Source organism: Rhincodon typus, chromosome 32, assembly GCF_021869965.1.
Source record: "Rhincodon typus isolate 14 chromosome 32, sRhiTyp1.1, whole genome shotgun sequence".
Lineage (NCBI taxonomy): Eukaryota > Metazoa > Chordata > Chondrichthyes > Orectolobiformes > Rhincodontidae > Rhincodon > Rhincodon typus.
This window is the reverse complement of record NC_063363.1, coordinates 5,061,503-5,085,558: the sequence shown is the minus strand read 5'-3', so window position 1 is coordinate 5,085,558 and position 24,056 is coordinate 5,061,503. Positions and strand designations below refer to the sequence as shown.

The following is a 24,056-nucleotide window of genomic DNA, read 5'->3' as shown; positions in this document are numbered from 1 at the left end:
ACTCCGCCATTCAATCATGGCTGATAAGCTCCTCAACCCCATTCTCCCGCTTTCTCCCCGTAACCCTTGATCCCCTTGATAATCAAGAACCTATCTATCTCAGTCTTAAATGTACTCAATGACCTGGCCTCCACAGCCTTCTGTGGCAGTGAATTCCATAGATTCACCATTCTCTGGCTGAAGAAGTTTCTCCTTATCTCCATTCTAAAAGGTCTTCCCTTTACTCTAAGGCTGTGCCCTCGGATCCTAGTCTCTCCTACCAATGGAAGCATCTTCCCAACATCCACTCTGTCCAGGCCATTCAGTATTCTGTAAGTTTTCATTAGATTCCCCCCTCATCCTTCTAAACTCCAATGAGTATAGTCCCAGAGTCCTCAAACGTTCCTCATATGTTAAGCTTTTCATTCCTGGGACCATTCTCGCGAACCTTCTCTGAACCCACTCCAGGGCCAGTACATCCTTCCTGAGACATGGGGCCCAAAACTGCACGCAATACTCCAAATGTGGCCTGACAAGAGCCTTATAAAGCCTCAGGAGTACATCCCTGCTTTTATATTCAGACTTAATGGGGAAAATTCAGCAAGGCAGCACTTGGGGTGGGTGTGGGTGGGTTGGGGGCTGAGGTGCATGCATGTAGAGATGATATTGGTTCTTCAGGAGCACATCAATCTCAGACTTATGCTCCTATTGAGCAAGGTATCATACTGGGATCGCAGCTTCAAATAACCTGCTCTGATCTCGAGAGGCTTGAAATCCATCCAGTTACAGATTCTTGTTGTGGGCACGAATATGAACCGTGTTTCCTCCGAAAGGAAAACAGATAACTTTCCCACATTTACCTATTTATGCCCTTTATATTTTTTTATAGCCTGAGACTTGCAGAAAAGGATGGGCAGATGCATGTTTCAACTAGTGGTCATGCTACACCAAACACGTTCCTACAGCTTTTGGGAAGCATCACAACTTCAGCTCTTGGAAGGATGGATGATGGCATGAGTGAATGGATTGTAATTTAAAATTGCGCAGTTCCCTGGGGGCTTCTCAGCCATGCTAAATTTCGATGTTAAAATACTTGACTTGTACTCAGATCAGTATTTCAGCCATTTTTTTCCCCAGCTAAATAGACTTATATATTTTAAAAACAAAAACAGAAATTGCTGGAAAAGCTCAGTGGGTCTGGCAGCATCCCAGAGTCAGAAACAGACCCTTCAGTCCAACTCATCCATGCCAACCAGATATCCAAAATCAATCTGGACCCATTTGCCAGCATTTGGCCCACATTCCTCTAAACACCTCCTATTCATGTACTCATCCAGATGCCTTTTAAATGTTGGAATGGTATCAGCCTCCACCACTTCCTCTGGCAGCTCATTCCACTCACGCACCACCCTCTCCGTGAAAAAGTTGCCCTTGGGTCCTTTTCAAATCATTCCCCTCTCACCTTAAACCTTTGCCCTCTAGCTTTGTACTCCGTTACACTAGGTAAAATACCTTGGCTATTCACCCTAACCACCCCTCAGCCTCCGACGCTCCAGGGAAAACAGACCCAGCCGATTCAGCCTCTCTCTAGAGATCAACTCCTCCAACCCTGGCAACATCCTTGTAAATTTTTTCTGAATCCTCAAGTTTCACAATATCCTTCCTATAGCTGGGACACCAGAATTGAACACTTTATTCCAAAAGTGGCCTCACCAACATCCTGTACAGCCACAGCACAATCTCCCACCTCCTATACTCTACACGCTGACCAATAAAGGCAAACATCCCAAAAGCCTTCTTCACTATCCTGTCCACCTGCAACTCCACTTTCAAGGAACTGTGAACCTGCACTCAAAGGTCTCTTTGTTCAGCAACACTCCCGGATCTTAAGTGTATAAGTTCTGCCCTGATTTGGCTTTCCAAAATGCAGCACCTCACATTTATCTAAGTTAAACTGAGAGAAATCAGAGTTAACGTTTCAGGTCCACGGCCCCTCCTCAGAACTCAGTCACCGGACCCGAAACGTTAACTCTGATTTCTCTCCACAGATGCTGCCAGATCTGCGGACCTTTTACAGTAATTTCTGTTTTTGTTTCTGATTTCCAACATCTGCAGTTTTTGTTCAGTTTTTATTATATATTTTAAAGTTAATTTGTTAATTTGCCTTTAAATTTCGTAGAGTCTTAACCTATAGGAGGAGAGAATTCGGCTCACCTTGCCCGTGCTAGTTCTGTGAAAGAACAATCTGGTTAATCCTTGTCTCCCATTCTTTCACCAGAAAACCTACATTTTCTTGCCCCCATTTCATGCATTTATCAAATCGCCTTTTGAATGTTACTATTGAATCTGCTACCACTGTTCTTTCAGAACATGCCTTCTAGACTGCAGCAATTTGCAAGTTGTTGGTGAATTCAGCTTCATTACATCAAATTTTAATCTTGTCAATTGCTTAAAAACACAAGCTATATTTTACAGCCCCTACAGATTTATCAAGCACTCAGCCAGTAAACAACAGGAGATCCAAATCTGCCTGGTGTTTACAAAAACCCAAATGCCATAACCTTTCAAGCTCATGTCAAATCCCAAAGCTCCACTCCATTTGTTTTCCCTTCATTGCAAATGTACTGACCTGAAGTAAGGAATGCCAAAGTACCGATCGTTTCATTAGACATAATGTTATGAAAACGAGCCAGCTGTCCAAACATCTGAAGGTTGCCCTCCTTTTCCCTCCGAGCTTCGGGGGGCAAGTTATCCCAGTCACCTCTGTCCTTCTCAATCTGTTGGATTTTAATCTTGCTTAAATACTGCAAAGTTTAACAAAAAAAAGCCTTCAAATAACAAACTGCACTCGCTCATGACACAATTTTCAAATTTAAAATGCTCATGGAGACAGAATCAAAACACTATTAACCTTCAGTCTGTAATACCACTTGCCAGTTTGCTGCAATTATCTTACTTGCTAATGATTCTTAAGACCAATCAGATATGCAACTGTTTATCGCCACTTCAGTTGCCCCACTGGTTTACTGGAGAAATACACCATGTGGTGCTGTGCCACACTTTACAAAGGCGAAAGCAACACCTGCAAATCCATAATTTATGCTGTCAGACAATTTCAACTAAGGCACGTCTCCAGGCACTGTCACCACCCCCAACGTATCAAGACCAAGGAAGAAAGAGAAGAACAAAGTCAACCTGCCCGAATCATTTGGGAATTTTAGCTGATAAATCCAGATGTGTGACTAGGCTCAACTATGATGCTCTCAACAATCCAATTGTCTGGTGCCACTCAAATTAAGAATCGCTATTTTAGAGGGGATCCTTGGGAAATTGTATCCCAATAACGAGTCGAGGAGAGGAGGGAAGAAAAATGGAAAATAATACAATGTTACTACATTCCTAATTCTGTGTCTTCACTATGTTTTCTTAATGTGAGGAGAGACAAGTGTGCACCAGACTGATGTTAAAACAGGAATAAAAGCACTAATCTACCTGGATAGCTTCATCCAACAGAAAGATGGCATCATTGATGAGCAAATTGAGAAATCGGAGAAAAAGAGGAGGGTTCATTGCTTCCAAATTGTCAAATGCATAGTCAGCTAAAGTCTGTAAGGTAAACACAAACAGGACAAATAATTCAAAGTTGCAAGTCTGATAACAACTTAGGCCATTGCATTACTAAAGTTGTTGAGAGAATTGCATGTTAAAAAATGCTGAGATTGTAGATCTGAACTTCTAGGAGGACCTTCACTACCACATCAAGGTTAATGCACCTATTCATTAAATTTAAATGAATAAAAACCAAAAGAACTGCAGATGGTGTAAATCAGGAACAAAAACAGAAGTTGTTGGAAAAGCTCAACAGTTCTGGCAGCATCTGTGAAGAAAAAAATCAGAGTTAACATTTTGGGTCCAGTGACTCTTCCTCAGGACTGATGGTAGCTGGGAAACCGTTGGTTTATTGCAGAAAATAAGGGCGGGGGGTGGGGGGGGGCGGCGTTGCGTAGAGAGTAAACAATAAGAGAAAGGATAGAGCCCGAACAGAGAGAACAGCAGTTGGATAGGCAAAGGAGTTGATAACGACCTGGCTAGGAGAGTGAATAGTTGTTAGTGACTAACAATAGGTAGTGTGTAATAACAAGGCCTGGTGTGTGGGGTAGGGGGCTAGGACATGGGAAGGTTTAGACCCTAAAATTATTGAACTCGATATTGAGGCCAGAGGGCTGCAGGATCCCCATGCGGAAAATGAGGTGTTGTTCTTCCAGCTTGCATTGAGCTTCACTGGAACGCTGCAGCGAGCCAGAGACAGAGATGTTGGCCAGGGAACAGGGTAGTGTTTTAAAGCGACAGGCAACAGGTAGCTCAGGGTCCCTTTTGTGAGCAGAACGCAGATGTTCTGTGAAACGGTCACCCAGTCTACACTTGTTTCCCCAGTGTAGAGGAGACCACATTGTGAGCAGGAAATGCAGTAGACTAGATTCTGGGAAGTGCAGGTGAAGTGTTGCTTCACCTGGAAGGTATTTTTGGGCCCTTGGATAGTGTAGAGGGAGGTGGTAAATGGGCCGGTTGCAGGGGAAGGTGCAGTGGGCATGTGCTGTTGGGGGTGAAGGAAGAGTGCACTAGGGTGTCCTGGAGGGAATGGTCCCTGTGGAAGGTGAACTTATGTCTTTTTCAAGATGAGCGAAATTGGTGTTGGAGAATGCATTATCCAGGACAGACATGGCTCAGCTGCTTTTGGCACTCCAAAAGAAGCAACAACATAACAAATTAATTATGTTCATCATACTCAATCCAACATTGGCCTTGCATCCCATGATTAGAAAGAATCACCTGCTGCATGAATGTGACATTAAATCAATTTCCCACACTAGCCATATAGTCTCACACTTGGATACTAAACCAAGAGCATCAGGTCAAATTTCAAACTAGTTAGACAATGAGCCAAACCAAATTCTAAATTCAAATCAAACTTGACAGGTAGTTTTCTGTGTATTATCCATATATAACAACGACTGCAAATGACTCGACAGGTGTTTTGCAATAGTATTGTGCTTTAAAAATTGCTACACACACTTGAATGTGCAGATTATGATCCAAGAAGCCAATCAGAAGATCCCCTGCTAGAAACAATGCATGTAATTTCCACACGGTCTTCATTCTCTCTTCTTCCACTGACTTTTTTTTTATTGTTCGCTATGACTGGACTACAAAATGTGAGCAAAGGTGATATAGCCTGTGTTGGGAAAGCTGAATATCATTAACTCAATTATTTAGTGTTCTGGGTAAAAAATATATAGCTGCACCTCATTTCAACCTTGACAGTGGAATAAAATCAAAGTAGCGCTTGTGGTGCAGAGTCAGTATCCCTGCCTCTGAAACAGGTTCAGGTCAAATTTGCACCAGAGGTGTATCATAACATACCTCAAAGGTGACTAAAATATCCAAAAGTAAAGTAGTTCCTAAAACCTAGGGTATTATGTCTAAATTAGTTCAAATAGATTGAATTAAAGAAGCATACTTAGTACATAATGTGATGGGCTAAGAAAATACATTTAAACATACTCAATTAAAATAAACAGACCTTGATGCTTTGCCTGTAGTGATCATATCCCCACATATATTTCAGGATAGGATACATGGGCCGCCTGTAGTTAAACTTCTGTTCAAACTGATGTGGGTCACCTAGAAGCAGATAAAACATAAACAGTGATAAGTTTCAGAATTAAAACTGGTCTCTCATTGTTAAGGAGTTAGCTGACTTCAGGTGAAGTTGCCAGAGTGGGAACTTGACTCATAAAGGATATGATACGATGGAAAAGGCAGATCTTTGGAACACCATCAGACCATCAATCAGTGTTGGCACCTGCAGCACTGGTAATGTGATGCTCATGCTGCTGCCTACTTACTGAAATTTCAGACAGAGATGAGATTCTGCCCATCTCTTCTCATTATCCAGAACCAACCTTCATCCGTTCTGCAGACCAGAGTATCCAACTTTTCTAATCCTGGGCTTTTCTTTGATACCTAAGGTATTCAAAACTGCAAACACTCATGAAGAATTCAAACTTCATTCCTCCCTTACCTTTCCACATCGTGACCATGCAACCATATCTCCTATTGCTATCGTAGAGTTTATATGGCACTCTGGATTTGCCTTCTCTATACCCTTGTCTATTTTATGAAGATGTGATCTTTTTTCTGTTATTCTGTATCACTCCTGACAACCAACTTTCCTCTAATCTTTCTTTGTTACTCAATTCTCAGATAGGGAAAGGTTGAATAGATTGGGGCTATTTTCTCTGGAGCGTCAGAGGCTGAAGGGTGAACTTATAAAACTTTGTAAGGTCATGAGGGGACAGATAGGGTGAATAGCCAAGGTCTTTACCCCAGGTTAGGTGAGTCCAAAACTAGAGAACATAGATTTAAAGTGAGAGGGGAAAGATTTAAAAAGGGACCTAAGGGACAACTTTTTCACATAGATGGTGGTGCGGGTATGGCATGAACTGCCAGAGGAAATGATGGGAGGCTGGTAGAACTACAATACACCCATCCAGATGCCTTTTAAATACGAATAAGAAGGGTTTAAGAGAGATATAGGCCAAATGCTGGCAAATGGGACTAGATTAATTTAGGATATCTAGTCAGCATGGATAAATTGGACTGCACGGTCTGTTTCCATGCTGTACATCTCTATGACTCAGTCTTGCAGGCTTGACTCTGCTCTTGGTCTTAATTGCTCTGTGCCTTCATGAGAGGATCTGAACAAAGTTGTCCTTGGTTCTATTAACACTTTTAATATAATCTGCCTGCCACTCTGCATTTCTGGTGATCCAATACTATTCACCAGCCGAAGCCACAGAAAGGTCACTCATTCCCCCCTCCAATTATCTTGCTTGGAAATACTTTGCTCTTGCTCAGTAATTTCCCAGTCACAATTTAGGACATAGAGAAGGTCAGGCATTAAATTAGGAGTGTGAATGTACTATAGCCAAGTTTGCAGATGACCCAAAAATATGCAGGAAGGCAAGTGGTGACAATGGCACACAGAGTCTGCTCAGGGAAAAAAAAACGATTAAGTGACAGGGAAAAATCTTGACAGATGGAATATAACATTGGGAAATGAGGTTATACACTTTAGCAGAAAGAATAGAGGAACTGTACGTTACTTAAATGGGGAAACATGGCAGAAAGCTACAGAACAGAGGGGTCCGGGAATCCTTGTCCATGAATCACAAAAAGCTAGCATCCAAGTTCAGCAGGGAATAGGGAAGGCAAAGAGAATGTTGGTCTCTTTTTCAAAGGGAATAGAATATAAAAGTAAGGAAATTTTGCTAAAACTACACAAAGCACTAGTCAGACCTCAGCTGGAATACTGACAGTAGTTTTGGGTACCTTATGTAAAGAAAGGCATACTGCCGTTGGAGAGTCCAGAGGTTTACCAGGCTGATACCAGGTAATGGGGAACATGTCTTATAAGATGAAGGCCTGTGTAACCTTTAGAATTGAGAAGAATGAGAAGCAACCTTATTGAAAAGACAAAGTTCTTAGGAAACTTGATAGGATGAATGCAGAAATGTTATGCTCCCCAGTCTAGGAACAGACAGCACAATCCCAGAATAAAGGGGCGCCCATCTAACACAGGGCTGAGGAGGGATTTATTCTCTCAGGGGGTAGTAAATCTGTGGAATTCTTTACCAGCAAGGACTGTTGAGTATTAAGTATTGTGACAATACTACAGCTTTAAGAAGTATATTTTGTGGTGTTATTTTTGGAGAGGTTTTACAATAGAGGTGCCAAGTTGACACTTCCAAGACAATAAAGTAAACAGCTTGAGGGGCCCTGGGTCTTTTTTAAGTTAGATTAATAAAAACAGCATGAAAGGGTGGAGTCTGGTTCGTGCAGAATCAGGGTTTTAGTATAGATTTCAATTGCTGGTGTTTTGAAGTTGGTTGTGCAAGCTGCCATACATCTCTGTTTAGTTAGTTAATTGTTAGTTACTGTTTAGTAGTTAAATAATTTATTATTCTGTTAAGTTTTCCAACAGCATTAAAGTTACATCAATTCTTTCTTGTTTGTACTTTAATTGGGGGTAAGAATAAAGTGTGTTTGCTTAAAGTCAAGTAATGTGACCAAACCAATTACATCTAGAACACAGCATCCTACACTTGCCTTTAAATAAGATAAAAGTTAGGGTCTAGGCTATCTCCTGGATATATTTGAAGGGGGTTTGATCTGGTCCATAACAGTAAGGCTGTTAAGTATATTCAAGCCTGAGATATACAGATTTTTAATCAATGGTAATAGAGAAAAGGAAGGAAAATGGAGTTCAGGATCAACAGATCTGCCAAGATTTAAGAGTCACAGGGCATGGAAGCAGAACCTTGGTCCTATTCATCGATGCCAAACAAGATTCCAAAACTAAACTAGTCCCACTTGCCCACCTTTGGCCCATATGCCTCTAAACGTTTCCTATTCGTGTACTTATTCAAAGGTGTTTTAAATGTTGTAACTGTACCTGCATCTACCACTTCCTCTGGCAATTCATTCCACATACAAACCACCCTCTGTGTAAAAAAGTTGCTCCTCAGGTTCCTTTTAAATCCTTCCCCAGTCATCTTAAAATTATGCCTCCATATTTTGAACTCCTCCAGCCTAGGGCAATGGCCTTTGCATTTCATCTTATCTATGTCCTTCATGATTTTATAAACCTCTATAAGATCACCCCTCACTTCCTATACTCCAGCAAAACGTCGTCCTGGCCTATCCTTATAACTCAACCTCTCCAGTTCCTAGCTACATCCTGGTAAATCTTTTCTGAACCATCTCCAATTTAATAATATCCTTCTTATCGGAGGGCAACCAGAACTGTACACAGCACTCCAAATGTGGCCTCACCAACGTACTGTATAACGTCAACATGACATCTCAACTCCTATACCCAATGGTCTGAGCAATGAAGGCAATCATGCTAAATGCCAGCTTAACCACTGATTATCTATGATGCAACTTTCAAAGAAATACGTAACTGAACCCCTAGGTCTCTCTGTTTGACAAAACTACCAGTTAGGGAAGAGATGGCTGAGCGCTTGTACAGATACTTGTATCATGTATAGCCATGGGTGAGGTGCAGAAAAACTAGAGGTAGGCTAATTTGGTACCATTATTTAAGAACGGTGGTATGGAAAAACCAAGGAACTATAGACCAGTGAGCCTGACATCAGTGGTGGGCAAGTTGTTGGACAGGATTCTGAGGGATAGAATTTACATTCACTTGGAAAGGCAAGGACTGATTAGGGATAGTCAACTTGGCTTTGTGAGTGGGAAATCATGCCTTACTAACAAGCAAGTTTTTTGAAGAAGTGACAAAGAAGTTTGATGAAAGCAGAATGATAGATGTTGTCTATATGGACTTCAGCAAGGCATTCAATAAGGTCCCGCATGGAAGTTTGGTTAGATCAGATGGAATCCGGGAGGAGTGAGCTAATTGGATATAAAATTGGCTATTGTACCATCCCATCAAGGTGGATCATCCCCTTCTTATTTCTGAGTTCCACACATATAACTTCATTGGATAACCCCTCAAAAAAATCCAAAGTACAGTTGTAATGTTTTCCTTAATTAAAAATGCCACTCCTCCTCCTCCTCCTTTCTTATCTCCCTTTCTATCCTTCCTATAGCATCTAAACCCTGAAACATTAGCTGCCAGTCTTGTCCCTACCTCAGCCATGTTTCTGTAATAGCTCTCACATCCCAGTCCCACGTTCCCATACAAGCCCTGAGTTCATCTGCCTTACCTGCAAAACTACATTTATTTCAAAGCATGGGGTCTAATTCTTCAGAGTTACAGCGTTCCACGATTTGCTCTTGCCTGCCTTTTCTAATTAACTTGCTCTTTTTTAAATTCAGAACCATCCTCATCTGCCTTTCTATTCTCACAACTACTTAGGAAGACAGATTTCTTTCCCAGGAGGGCATTAGTGAACCAGATGGATTTTTCTAATAGTAAGAGAAAATAGTCTATTCGACTAGCTTTTGCAATTCTAGATTTTATTGAATTCAAATTTCCCCATCTTCCATGGAAGGATTCAAATCCATCTCCCCAGAACATTAGCCTAAGGATCTGGATTACCACTACTCCACCACCTTCCCGTTATGGCCAGCATCGCAATCTTGCCCAATCCTGTTCTCAATCAAGATCTGCATAAATATTTCCTGGAGCAGTTCTGTCTGATTTTATCCCCTATTGAATCCGGGTGGTGTGTTAATTTTAATTCCCTTTGTGCTTTCTCAACTGAGAACAACTCTCACAGCACAGAACAGGCTCTGAATGTGGTCTTTGTGAGGTTCCTTTATTTTAAAAACAGTATTGATAGACAGAAGCAAAAGCTTCTTTAGTTAACTTTAACTAAACTTAACTTTAGTACGGTTACTGTCTTGAAGTAATCTCTATTCATAGACCATTAGCACAACCCCAGAACTCCTCTACTAAAGATCTGAAAGTACAAGTATGAGCCATGTGGAGCACATCTGGATTTGTAACATTATGCAATCATATCAAAATAATTAAGTCATTTGTCTTTTTTTTTAAATGTCTTCTAAATATTTCTCATCTATACCAGATTTAAACTTGACAACGTAAGGCTCTTGTGCCATGATGATCTACTTTTTCCTTGTTGGTCAGGATAAAGGTAGAGATGCATGGTAGAGAGAAAAGTTCTGACTATCTTGTAGAACTAAAGCAAATCTTAAAGAGCTGTACTCTGCAAACTGTAGTACTCCAGCTTACTCTGCATACTCATTTATTCAAGTCTTATAACCCAGTGTACTCTGCTACCTACATTCTGAACACCTTAGCATTGATCCCTGCCTGAACGCTCGCTTTGTACATGACTACTGTAGTTCTTGTCCTGCATTCTCCTTATCCTGGCGTGTTGTTCTGGGTCTAAATGCCACAGTGACCGGCACGTAAACTAGTTTGTGTGCATAAAAATCAAATTTCATCCTGTCTGGGAAATCAACACAATTGATGGAAATATAACTTAATTCCAACAGCTTTGTCGGAAAGTAGAAGTGTACTCTCTTAAAAAATGGAAGGGTTTTGCTTATATTGTGCCTCTCTCAAAGTCAGGACATTCCAAATGTGCTTTGCAGCCAATGAAGAACTTTAGTAGTCTAGTAAACATTACAATTCTCGGGCATTTACTCTGCTCGCTTTCAAATCTACCAGTAAATTCAATGTCCACAAAAACTTTGATAAGTGCTTCAGCAAGATAGTGTGCATGCTGGTATGAGCTGAAGACTCGCTGCCGATGGAACATGCTGATCATTGGGTTCTGCACTTGCTCCATGTGAGGCATCACAGCCTCAAGAACCTCAGCCAGCTTCGCTCGCAAATGAGGATTCTTCATCCTAAGAGAGAACACAAGGAGGGAAGAAATTTTAAAAAAAGCCTCTCTCATCGGGCCACAAACATATCCAGTTATTCAGACAGACTGCACAGACAAACTAAATTGAACAAAATCACACAAAATATTCAATTAGACTTGTCAGAGGGTTTATTTAATGTTGTGCCTTCAATACACTGAATACAATAAACTGAAAAATATTTTAATTCAGTTGTCTCATGTGCCTTGGTATAATATGTTCAACTCAGTTTAAGCTGTTAAAATCCCAAAGGCTTGTAATACTTGTTTTACACCTTTCTCCCAACTTCAAAAGTGCAACCTTACACTTAACAGAAAATCTAGCGACAATGTGAAGCAATACTGTAGATTAAAAGATCTTTGTGTAACTCCCATTGCTCTAAATTTTACTGCGGAGAACAGCTTTTCTTGTACGCTGTTTTTGCTATTTTTTTTAGGAACATGGGCCTAGATGGAGCATTAAAATCCATTTTTTGATTATTCTCCTCACTTAAAGCAGTCAATATGCATTGATATTATTTGTACAGATATAATTAGCACCAAAATTTATGCTGGCTTCTTGAATTCAGTGAGACTTTTACCAATTATTTCAAATTGATGTTTATGTAACCCAGAAGATCATGCCTGTGCACAGAATTCCAGTTCAATGACTTGATTTGTAATACCAGTGTCCTCTAGCGCCTCAGAGAGAAACAACACTGGTCTCAGCAGATCAGTGCTGTTTCTCTCTGAGGCGCTAGAGGACACTGGCATTACAAATCAAGTGAAAAGTGAATACTGAAAGTGAAGTGCCATCCTGGGGTTGACGTGTGGAGATGGGGGTTGGTAACTATCTCATTTGGTGTAACTGTCGCAAACAAATACACATAGCAACAGGAGTTATAGCTGCAGAAACATATTTACAAGAATGCCTTTGGAGAGTGGTATGTGCTCAGCCAAAGACACTGGATTAAGGAAAGGAAAATCTGCACCTATTTTAGGCTAATTATTTCACAACAACAGAACATTTAAACGCAAAATAGTCCTCTTTTAAATAAAATCAAGTATAGCAGATAAGATTAGAGTTCTCATAACAACAACATAAAGTCAAAACTTAAGTGAGTTCATGGAATTTACAGCAGAAATATAAACCATTACTTCAAACAAATGGGTGTTCACTTTTCCATAATTCAGGGCACAGTTTTCTTCCACCCCCAATCTCTCATTGTCTTTAAGTTTCTGTTACAAGAATGTAACAAAACAGAGACAGCTTTACTGCTGAATCTCATGAGTGGAAAACTACAGCTTCCTCTAGTGGAAAGGATCAGATCCTGCAACTTAATTTATACTGCATACTGAATCTTAGTTATGGAGTCATAGCACGGAAACAGATCCTCCAGTCTAACTCATCCGCACCGACCAGACATCCTAATCTGACCTAGTCCCATTTGCCTGCATTTGGCCCATATCCCTCTAAAGCCTTCCTATTTCATATACCAATCCTGATGCCTTTTAAATATTGTATTTGTACCAGCCTCCACCATTTCTGCTGGAAACTCATTCCATACACGCACCACCTTCTGCATGGAAAAGCTGCCCCTCTGGTCCTTTTTAAAATCTTTCCCCTCTCATCTTAAATCTACGCTGTCTAGTTTTTGGACTCCCCCACCCTAGGAAAAAAGATATTAGCCATGCACCTTATCTATCCCCCTCATGATTTTATAAACCTCTATAAGGTCATCCCTCAGCCTCAGACGCTCCAGGGAAAAAAAAAACCCAGCCTATTCAACCTCTTCCTATAGCTCAAACCCTCCAGTACTGGCAAGATTCTTGTAAATCTTTTCTATACCTTTCAAGTTGAACAACATCCTTGCTATAGAAGGGCGACCAGAATTGTACGCAGTTTTCCAAAAGTGGCCGCACCAATGTCCTGTACAGCCACAACATGGACATTCCAATTTCTATACTCAATGTTATGGCCAATGAAGGCAAGCATGCCAAACACCTCCTTCACCACCCTGTCTTCCTGCAACTCCACTTGCAAGGAACAATGCACTTGAACCCCTCGATATCTTTGTTTGCCAACACTCCCTGGGATCCTACCATTAAGTGTATACATGCTGCCCTGGTTTGCCTTACCAAAATGGAACACCTCACATTTATCTAAATTAAACTCCATCTGCCACCCCTCGGTCCATCTGATGAAGATCCAATCATAATCCGAGATAATCTTCTTCACCGTCCAATATACCACCTACTTTGGTGTCATCTGCAAACTTACTAACCCATATTCACATCTAAATCATTTAAATAAATGACAAAAAGCAGTGGACGCAGCACTGATCCTTGTGGCACACCACTGGTCAGAGGCCTCCAGGCGGGAAAACCCATACAGCCATCTACCGTTCTGCCTTCATTAAACTTCCTTGTCACTTCTTAAAAAAAAACTCAATCAGGTTAGTGAGACATGATTTCCCACGCATAAAGCCACGATGACTACCCCTAATCATTCCTTGCCTTTCCAAATGCATGTAAATACTGTCCCTCAAAATCCTCTCCAACAACTTAGCCACCACTGGCGTAAGGCTCACCAGCCTATAATTCTCTGGCTTTTCCTTACAGCCTTTCTTAAATAATGATACCATATTATCCAACCTCCAGTTATCCAATACCTCACTGTTGATGATACAAATATCTCAGCAAGGAGTCCAGCAATCTTTTCCCGAGATTCCCACAAAGTTCTGGGAAACACCTGATCAGGTCCCAGGAATTTACCTACCTTTATGCATTTTAAGACCTCCAGCATCTCCTCTTCAGTGCTATGAACTCATTTCAAGACATCAATACTTATTTCCCCCCAAGTTCCTTGACTTCCAAGTCCTTCTCCAGAGTAAATACTGATGCAAAATATTCATTTAGCATCTCACCCATTTCCTGTGATTCCACATATAAATGGCCACATTGATTTTTAAGGGGTCCTATTCTCTCCCTAGTTCCTCTTTTATCCTTAATATTTTTGAAGAACCTCTTTGAATTCTTCTTAACTCTTTTTGCCAAAGTTATCTCATGTCCCCTTTTTACCCTCCTAATTTCCCTCTTAAGTATACTCCTATTGCCCTTATGCTCTTCTAGGGATTCACTCACTCCCAGCTATCTATATCTGACACATGCCTCCTTCACTTTCTTGGCCAGAGCTTCAATTTCTCTAATCATCCAGCATTCCCTACACCTACCAGCCTTGGCCTTCACACTAACAGAAACATACTGTCTCTCAACTCTTGTTATCTCATTCTTAAAAGCCTGCCACTTCCCAACCATCCCTTTCAAAGAATCACAGAATGAAACAGCAAAGGAGGTGATCATTTGCCAAATTGAGCTAGGGCTGCTAATGTGGTGAAGTTCTATGGTTAGTCCCAATCCCTTGCCCTTTCCCCAGACAGTACAGAAAAATCGTAAACATGTCTCACACATAACTGCATCAGCAGTATTTCTTAACTGATATTCAAGGAGGTACAATCGAGCAATACAGGCTCTAAAAGGTTTCCATTGAAGTCTCGACGATATATCTAAATAACGCAAATTTGACAACTTGGGGAAAGCTTGAGCAAGAATCTAGATTGAGAACTGACCTCGGGATTCAAAATTATCATCTATAGCAAAGCAGCTATTTTAGTAATTAACTTTGCTCAAAAGGAACAGATAAGTTACAACATCAACCTTTCAATCAAAACCTAGATCTGAATCCAACCTAGATCAATGGGATTTTCAATTAATTAATTTATGGAATGTGGATATCACTGGCCAATTATTGACCATCCCTAATTGCCCAGAGGGTAATTAAGAGTCAACCTAATTGCTGCAGGTCTGGAATCACAGACAGGCAAGACTGGCAGATTTCCTTTCCTGAAGGACATTAGCAAATCACATCAGTTTTTCCATCAATTGACAACAGTTTCATGGTCATCATTAGATGCTTAATTTCAGGTTTTTATTGAGTTCAAGTTCCATCATCTTTCCTTGGTGGGATTCAAACCTGGGTCCCAGAACATTACCTAACTCTCTTAGCTCACAGTCTAACATTAATACCATCACTTCCCATGTTTAAGGCTTGAACTGTATCTTTAATTCAAGATAAAATTGAGCAATAAAAAGTTGAGTGCAACCAACAACCATCTGGTTACTGTGGGATTTGGTGGGCTGGGCCAAGTCTTATTGAAACCCAAGTATAGTGAAGAGTGAGAGAGATATTGCTGGGTGTGAAAAGAACAAGGAAACTATTCCGCCACTTCACTGGCACTATCCCCCAACTCTTCCTCCGCTACATCGATGACTGTATTGGCGCCACCTCATGCTCCCACGAGGTGCTCAAACAGTTCAACAACTTTACTAAAACCTTCCACTCCAACCTCAAGTTCACCTGGACCATCTCTGAGACCTCTCACTCCTTCTTGGACCTCTCTGTCTTCATCTCGAAACTGGTATCTATTTCAAGCCCACTGAATCCCACAGCTACTTGGACTATACCTCCTCTCACCCACCCTCCTGCAAGAATGCGATCCCCCTACTACCAATTCCTCTGCCTCCGCCGCATCTGCTCCTAAGATGAGGCGCTCCACTCCTGAACATCCCAGATGTCCTCGTATTTCAAGGGCCGCAACATCCCCGCCTCAGCGGTCGAAAACGCCCTCGACCGCATCTCTTGCGTTTCCCGCACCTGAGCCCTCATACCCCTCCCCGCAATAAAAACAAAGACAGTATTCCTGTAATCCTCATGTATCACCCCATCAACCTCCAGATTCAACGCATCATTCTCCATCACTCCCACCACCTGCAATCGGACCCCACTACGAAGGATATATTTCCCTCCCCACTCTTATCTGCCTTCCAGAGGGACCGCGCTCTCCGTGACTCCCTCGTCTGCTCCACACTCTCCACAAACCTCACCACCCCCAGCACCTTTCCCTGCAACCGCAGGAGGTACTACACCTGCCCCTACACCTCCCCCCTCACTTTCATCCCAAGCCCCAAAAAAACCTACCACATCAAACAGATGTTCACCTGCATATCTGCTAATGTGGTCTATTGTATCCGCTGTTCCCGATGTGGCCTCCTCTACATCGTTGAGACCAAGCGGAGGCTCGGAGACCGCTTCACAGAGCACCTACACTCGGTTCGCGACAAACGACAACACCTCCCAGTCGTGAACCACTTCAACTCCACCTCCCACTCCCTGAATGATATGTCCCATCCTGGGCCTCTTCCAGTGTCACAACAACGCCACCTGGAAACTGGAAGAACAGCACCTCATATTCTGCCTTGGAAGCCTACAACCCAATGGTCCCAATATGGACTTTACTAGCTTCAAAATTTCCCCACCCGGCCTCAACCCCACCTCATTGACCTGTCCATCTTCTCTCCCACCTATCCGCTCCTCCCACCTCACTGATCAATCCCCACCACCTAGCTACACTCACCTTTACTAGCTTCATCCCCACCTCCTTGACCTGTCTGTCTTCTCTCCCACCTATCCGCTCCACTATCTGCCTGCTATCACCGTCCCCCGCCCCCCCTCTATTTATTTGAGCCCCTTTCCCCTCCCCCATTTCTGAACAGGGGTCCCAACCCGAAACGTCAGCTTTCCTGCTCCTCTAATGCTGCCTGGCCTGCTGTGTTCCTCCAGCTCCACACGGTGTTATTAAGGAAACAATGGTTATGCAAACAGGATGCTAGAGAGACCTGATTCTCCATTTGAAGGGACAAACAGATGTTCACCTGCATATCTGCTAATGTGGTCTATTGTATCCGCTGTTCCCGATGTGGCCTCCTCTACATTGTTGAGACCAAGCGGAGGCTCGGAGACCGCTTCACAGAGCACCTACACTCGGTTCGCGACAAACGACAACACCTCCCAGTCATGAACCACTTCAACTCCACCTCCCACTCCCTGAATGATATGTCCCATCCTGGGCCTCTTCCAGTGCGGAAACTCAGAGATCAACAAGCTGTTAGTCAATGCCATGTTGTTCAAAGTCTATTTGATTATACTCAGAACATTTGAATGAAGCGACTTTCAAAAAGACAATGGAAGACTTGCACTGGTGTAATGAGAAGCGAACCTGTAGAAACACAGGAGGGATATGAGGCTTGAGTGCAGTGTAATAAACAGACATGGCATGAGGGTCATCTCTTCTTGAGTCAGATGATTTAGTCACTTACTAAGTGACATTTAGTCAATGTTGATTTTAGTTTGTTACAGTAAAAGTGTTAACATATGAAGTCTTTCATGTGATTCTTCTCCTTGGTCACTGAAAATTCAAATCTCTTTTTAATAGTTAGTGCGCTGCATGAGGATTGTAACAAATGAAAGTCTTACATTTGGTGGATTTTTCAGTTTTAGGTAAAATGAATTGGGGCAGCCTCAGTTGAAGTCTGACTGGCCGAAGAGATCTATTGCAGAACTCAATGGCAAACCTACATGTGTCTGCAAACAGACTGATGCAGCTAATATAAAAATGGCAAAGTAATGTCGTGGAAAGTGCTATTCTGAAGATGAAAGTATATTTTTGCATCAGAGTAGAGGGATCAGCGTCTACCCATGCTATAAATTCTCAGAAACTGCTCGTTTATGATACTACTAAATGAGCAAGTACACCATCAGCAACATCCTCAACTTTGACCAATATAACTCACATAAAAACTGCAGCAACCTCAAACACTGGGTGCTGAGTGATACAAGATTCACTAACGAATTCTGTCATGGAGTTTTTCCAGTATTACCTCTCTACGTTACCCATGAACACAGTGACAAAGTGTAGAGGTTGCTCTAGGGAATCGCCTGCAGTTTCCAGAATGTCATCTGCAAATCTTCGTAGAAAGATGAAAAAATCTCCAAGATTGTCGGCAAAGAACTCTGACAAAGAAATGAAATGAAATGAATCAAAATGATCAGTACACAGTAATAGCTTGAAAATGGATTACAATTCGGTCAGTTAGACTGAGTTGAAGAGCCTTCTGCCAAATAGACCTCACCCTTCCAAGATGCTAACCTTTAAAGCATTCCATTACATTGTTAACACCCACCAGCATAAGAGGATGTGGATTTTAGTGGAACATCTCACATAGAAGACAAGAAACCTTGTCCATTTGTAATGTATAAACTAAACTTGTCACTAAAGATCACTGCAGCAGCCACTGCACCAGACAGTGAAATAAACCCCAGTGAACAGTTGCTCCTTCAGCATCAAACTCCAACTCAGCCCTGCTGAAGCACATTGTTTAGAGATGCATTGTAATGAAACTGAACCTATATACTTTTAAAAAAAAAAGCAACTACAGAGGTTATAGGGTGCACTGCAACTCAGGCAAGACACATTTCAACGCTGGAGTCAGGACAGGTGTCAACCATGAGCCTGTACTTCAAGGCAACATTAGGAAATTGAAAGGAACAAGTAACCTCAGATGATTGCTAGGACATGGTGAATAATGAGCACAAGGCACTAAACCTTTATCACAGCTGCAAGATGCTGGACCTGTATCAAATGGCTGCTAAATGATCAACAGCTACTTTTAATACCAGATGAAGCATTCTGGTAGTAAAATAAAATGAGAATAGCATTTTTAGTTGACTTGTCGTGAAATTGCTCACAAGTAAGGAAATGGGATTAGAAACATTAAAGAGGAAAAGATACAATAAAAAACAAAAATGTTTCGATGGAAGAGGGCAAAAATATGAAGAAATAGCCAAAAATGGAAAAAAATGATAACAGAACAGAACAATGCAAGTGGAAACCTTACCAATGCCACACCTTAACAGATAGATGATCAGATACTTCCTTTAGTAAGTCATACACTGACAGATTATTTAACAATAATATAAAGATAAGCAACAAAAATACAAATATTTCCACTGTATTGCACTTTCCAAAGGTCAACACACCCTCTAAATCATAGGAAAAGAACAAGTTCATTTGTCCTCAAGCCTGTTCCACCATTCAACTCAGCAATAATGTTTTGCATTTCTATAATGCCAAATCACCCCAAAGCATTTTGTAACTAATCAAGCACTTGTGAATCATAGTCATTGTTGTAATGTAGAAAATGCTGCAGTCAGGTTGTGCATTCACAGCAAGGTCCAACAAACAGAAATCTAATGACCACCAAATAATCTCTTTCAGGGATCCTTGTTTGAAGAATAAATATTGACCAGGATACTAATCTCTACCCGAAATCCATGTACCTGCCTTCGTTCCATATTCCTCGATGGCATTACCCAACAAAAACTAATGGATCTGTCTTGAAAAATGCTATCGACACAGAATCTAAAGCCATCATCTTCAAGATTCCCAAACTTCATGAAGGCATGCTAGATACCTGGAACATGAGAAAGCATGCAGTATTCCAAGTCCAGAAGTGGGAAGGTCACCTCCATGTATTCTGTTCCTCGATTGCCCAGAGAGAATTGCACCAGTATTGTTGTGGTGGAAATCTGCAAATTCATACAGTTCTGGAGCATCTGCGGCTCTGTGGCAGCTGCTTTGGTCGATAAATAAACCGTCATCAGCCGTTCAAATTGCTCACGTAGGTTTTCTGCAGCTGGACTGGAAGACTGCTGTGCCTCTCTCCAGGCAACTTGCAGTCGGTGTAGGCTTTGGTTCATCTTTATCATTTGATCGTGTAACCTGTGAAGGTGAAGAATACAGCTTTCTCATCAAAGGATTAACTCCAAGAGGCAGGACATTGACAGAGGAACTCCACAAAACCAAGATGTCAAGGGTGACCCTGTGTCAGCAGGGCCGCTCAAGAAGGCAAAGCTATTTATCCAAGGATCAAAAATGAACAATTCTCTTCCCCATCATTTTTATTTTAAAAAACATTTTTTGTTTTAAACTTAATCTGGCTTTCTCAAAGGTACTTTACATCTTCTGTTAGGAATTAACCAATGGATTGATGTCTCCAAGAGTAAGATGATAGAAAATTCCTTCAAGACAACGAAGGAAAAACATTAACAGCAAGATTTTACAAAATGCACCAGCACTTCTACATGTTGTATGAGCTGGTGACTGAAACTTCACACGCATGTGAAGATTTACTTAAACATCTATGTTCATTTAAAATATAGGCCATTCAGCCCCTCGCACTCCCTCCACCATCCAATGAGATCATGGTTGATCTGTGACTTAGTGGGAAGTGAGTGTGTCAGGGTAAAAATTGAAGAAGCTTCCTTCACTTCTACCTTGACCATTATCAGTCACTCAATGAGGTTCATGCCCTTACACCCTCTCCTTGGTACATAGCCAGCGGATCATTGGGAAAGCCTTTTCCTATAGCCCCAGGAAAGGAAAATTAAGCAGTTAAAGACATGACCCAATTTCACTTTTAATGCATTTTCTGATTATTTCTTCTTATGCAATGAATTGCACATACACTCTCAGTACCTGTGAAAACCTAGGTGTAAGGCAAACTGAGTCAGGATTAAATTCTCTGTGACCAGGTTGTATGTTTGAGCAAAAGATGGTTCCAGTCCCTGAGGTATTGGGATCAAACAGGTCTCCTTGTCCAAACCTAAGGTAAAGGAACAAAACAAATTTTCATCAAAAAAATTTCCCATTTAAAATATCCTAATAAAACATTACCGTTTGCAGCTTTTACACAAATATTCTGCTGGTAACATATCATGGCTTAGGAATTCAGTAAGTCTATGCCCATGTTACAGACATTAAAATTGGCAAAGTGTCCAAAATGGCAGAAAACCTACGTGTACATTCTGTGCAAAAAGGACCTAGCTTGCTATATTGGTATGGGTGTCAAAACGTAGGTCTAGGAGCCAAACCTCGAAGAGTTAATGGATGCAAATAAAGGGCTTCCCATCTCTTTGATTTGTCCTTTACCCAACTGAACCGCCTTTAACAGAGTTTGTTATTTATGGGTGTGGATCCAGGTAGGCTGATGTGCTCTTTGGTTCTTTGCTCCACATTAAAGCACAGGCTATCACCTGTCCTGCACTTGCCACTTCACTGTCTTGACCCACCTCCCCCTGGAAATCACCATCTTGACCTGTTTCTTTTTTGCCACTCCCCAATCTCACAATCAATTTCCTAACCCTCTGCTCCTCCTCTCTTTCGATCAATCCCTTAACTTCTCTCACACACTTTCATTCTTGAGTCAGTGCGGAAAGTTGCGCTCACCAGTACAGTAGCAATTTTGCACACTAAGACCTTGCAAAATGAGATAAATGGATAGTTCCAATATATTATTAATAACTTTGGTCAAAAGGTGAATCTTAGCCAGCACACATGGAACCAGAATTCCGATCAGGCTGGAGTACACTGAATTACCTCCAACCTCATTTCTGTTGCTACATAGAAGAAATAAAAACAAATTTCTTGTGATTTTGGCACGGTTTTCTTTTGGGTGGCCCACGAAATCTTCACTGGAAGAGCCGAGGAGTGTACCAAAGTTTGGAATGCATTGGTGTGAGTATATCAACATGTATAGAGGATGCGCCAAACTAGGAAAAGTCTGAAAACCACAGAAATATAGGGTTGTGTTTTAAATAAAAATTCACACATGCCTCTGGCAAAGAGCACGTTGTGAGCTATGAGTATCAAGTGGGGCCATGCCACTCCACCAGGATCTAGTATTGGGTCTAGTTTTCCTTCCATACTTTCTGTTGCAAGTTTGATTTCAATTTTGCAGCCAGATATATGTTAATAACTAAAGCAGTGCCTAGCACCAAGATTTTGTGCAAGATAACAGATATTGATATTACCCATTGCGCTGAAATACTGCTGGATAACTAAAAGCAAAAGTAATCAATTTACTGCTCAGCCACACCTTTGATATGTACATTTCTGCTTTTCCGTTCCTCTTCATTCAAGTCTTTCAAGCTACAATAAGTAGGGTTGAAGGTCAGCAGTTTAGGAGACTTTGGTTTGCAGAAGGGTTGACAGAGTTTTAGCAAAGCAGCAGCAAGGTTCAGGAAGAAGGCATCTGATGCATACATTTGGAAGAAGAGCTCAGGCATCTGATTGGCCCAGATTTTTGTCCGTCCTGAGTTGGCATGGAGGCAGTTTCCGAGCCAGGAAAGGATACAATGCTTAGTATCCGAGGAAAGCTGGATGAGGTTCCGTAGAATCTGATGAATTTTGTCATGCAATTGCGCCATGAACTGCAAACAAAAGCAAGAATGTTCTGAATAACCTTACCAAACATGAGACTGTGTTACAAAAAACATGAAGTAATCTGCCGATAAGCTAACACATGATTGGTGGGAAAGCTACATCTGCTCAATTTTAGCACTCAGTTAACTGCAAATTCTTGTGTAAAAGGGATGACAACAAAAGTATTGGAATCAAAGTTTAAGAACAAAAATACATTTAGCTATCTAAGTCATGTAGATAACAAGCTTGACATATGTAAAATTCCACAAACTGAGGCATCATGTACTCCATGCTCTTGGTAACATACTGCAATAAAGAATGTTATTTATATTGAGCAGCATCATACACCTTGAGATGTCCCACAGAACTTTACAACTGAGATTTACTCTTTGCAGTTCCAGAAGCAAGCGTTATTGTTTATGCAGTGCACACAGCAGAAGCCCACGAAGAACGAATGAACGAGAGGCATGATGTTGACTAGGAAACTGTGAGGGCGCCATCTCTTCAAATTATGCCCATATCTACCTAAGCAGGTGGACAGGGACAGGCCCCAAGTTAACCTTCAGCAATGTAGCAGTCCTTCTGTACTGACGTGTCAGCACAGATAAGTTCAAGTATATAGTGGATTTGAACCCACAAATACCTGACTTGCAAGTAAAAATACTACCAATCAGCCACAGCTGACATCCAAGTGAAAGTTAACACTAAATTAGTGGACTTTAAGCAATTGAAACTGCTGCAGAAATTCTCAGCAGGCAGGACAGCACAACTGAAATGCAGTGAAATGCATCAGAATAACCAGCGACTATCCATCAGTACAGGTGGAACCAAGAGGTAGCTAGTGCAAGAGGAAATAAAATATAATCTACAAAAAACTAAAAGGTAAAATTAGCACAGCAATGCAAGGTACCATATATCCCCCGGGTGGGGTCACGAGTGGAAAGAAACACAAAACTCTGCGCGATCCAACACCCAATTGCTGGTCTACAATTTCAGCCAAATTGTGGTTGGTCGAGGAAAGGATAAAAGGAGATAAGAGGAGGGAAACTGGAGGCAATATTCCTTTACTGATGGGATAGCTCTGAACATTCTCTCACGTGCATTATAATTTTTGAGAGCCTGTTTCTAACTGGAACAAGATTGATATTGGCAGAAGTCAGAGTAAAGCCCATCCACTGAGCATGAGACAGCACATGACCAGACAGGTTGGATGGAGAGGAAAACTGCACAACACCACAGCCCATCAAAATAATCCACCTGGTGAATGTTTGATTCTTGAACTTTGATCTCCTGAGGACTAGATCTCGAAGGATTCAAAAAGTACAAGTGATTCTCCACCAGTCCTGGAGTTTTCAGCAAACAAGATATGTTTAAGACAGTCCCCAGCAGGGTCTGCTGATATAGGTTACCGTTCTTTGGATCCTTTGGCTCAATATGCTTCAAGAAAACCTGTTGAGGGAAATAAATTGCAATCATTTCAACTTTATTATGCTAGTTTTATTTTTGTACATTGAAG

General features: G+C 41.4%; 1 protein-coding gene across 2 annotated transcripts in view; it reads right to left on the bottom strand.

The window, feature by feature from the left end:
• Positions 1-24,056, bottom strand: part of ube4a (ubiquitination factor E4A (UFD2 homolog, yeast)) — a 54,759-nt gene that overhangs the window by 8,382 nt on the left and 22,321 nt on the right. Inside the window, exons 8-16 of one of the 2 annotated variants that reach the window (XM_048615321.1) lie at positions 23,798-23,989; positions 22,215-22,548; positions 20,816-20,942; positions 19,752-20,059; positions 18,159-18,291; positions 11,183-11,388; positions 5,561-5,661; positions 3,472-3,585; positions 2,609-2,783 (exon numbers count right to left, since the gene is read on the bottom strand). In XM_048615321.1, coding sequence (XP_048471278.1) covers positions 2,609-2,783; positions 3,472-3,585; positions 5,561-5,661; positions 11,183-11,388; positions 18,159-18,291; positions 19,752-20,059; positions 20,816-20,942; positions 22,215-22,548; positions 23,798-23,989 — 1,690 coding nt within the window. The remainder of the gene's footprint in view (positions 1-2,608; positions 2,784-3,471; positions 3,586-5,560; positions 5,662-11,182; positions 11,389-18,158; positions 18,292-19,751; positions 20,060-20,815; positions 20,943-22,214; positions 22,549-23,797; positions 23,990-24,056) is intronic. The other variant, XM_048615322.1, reaches the window with a different exon arrangement.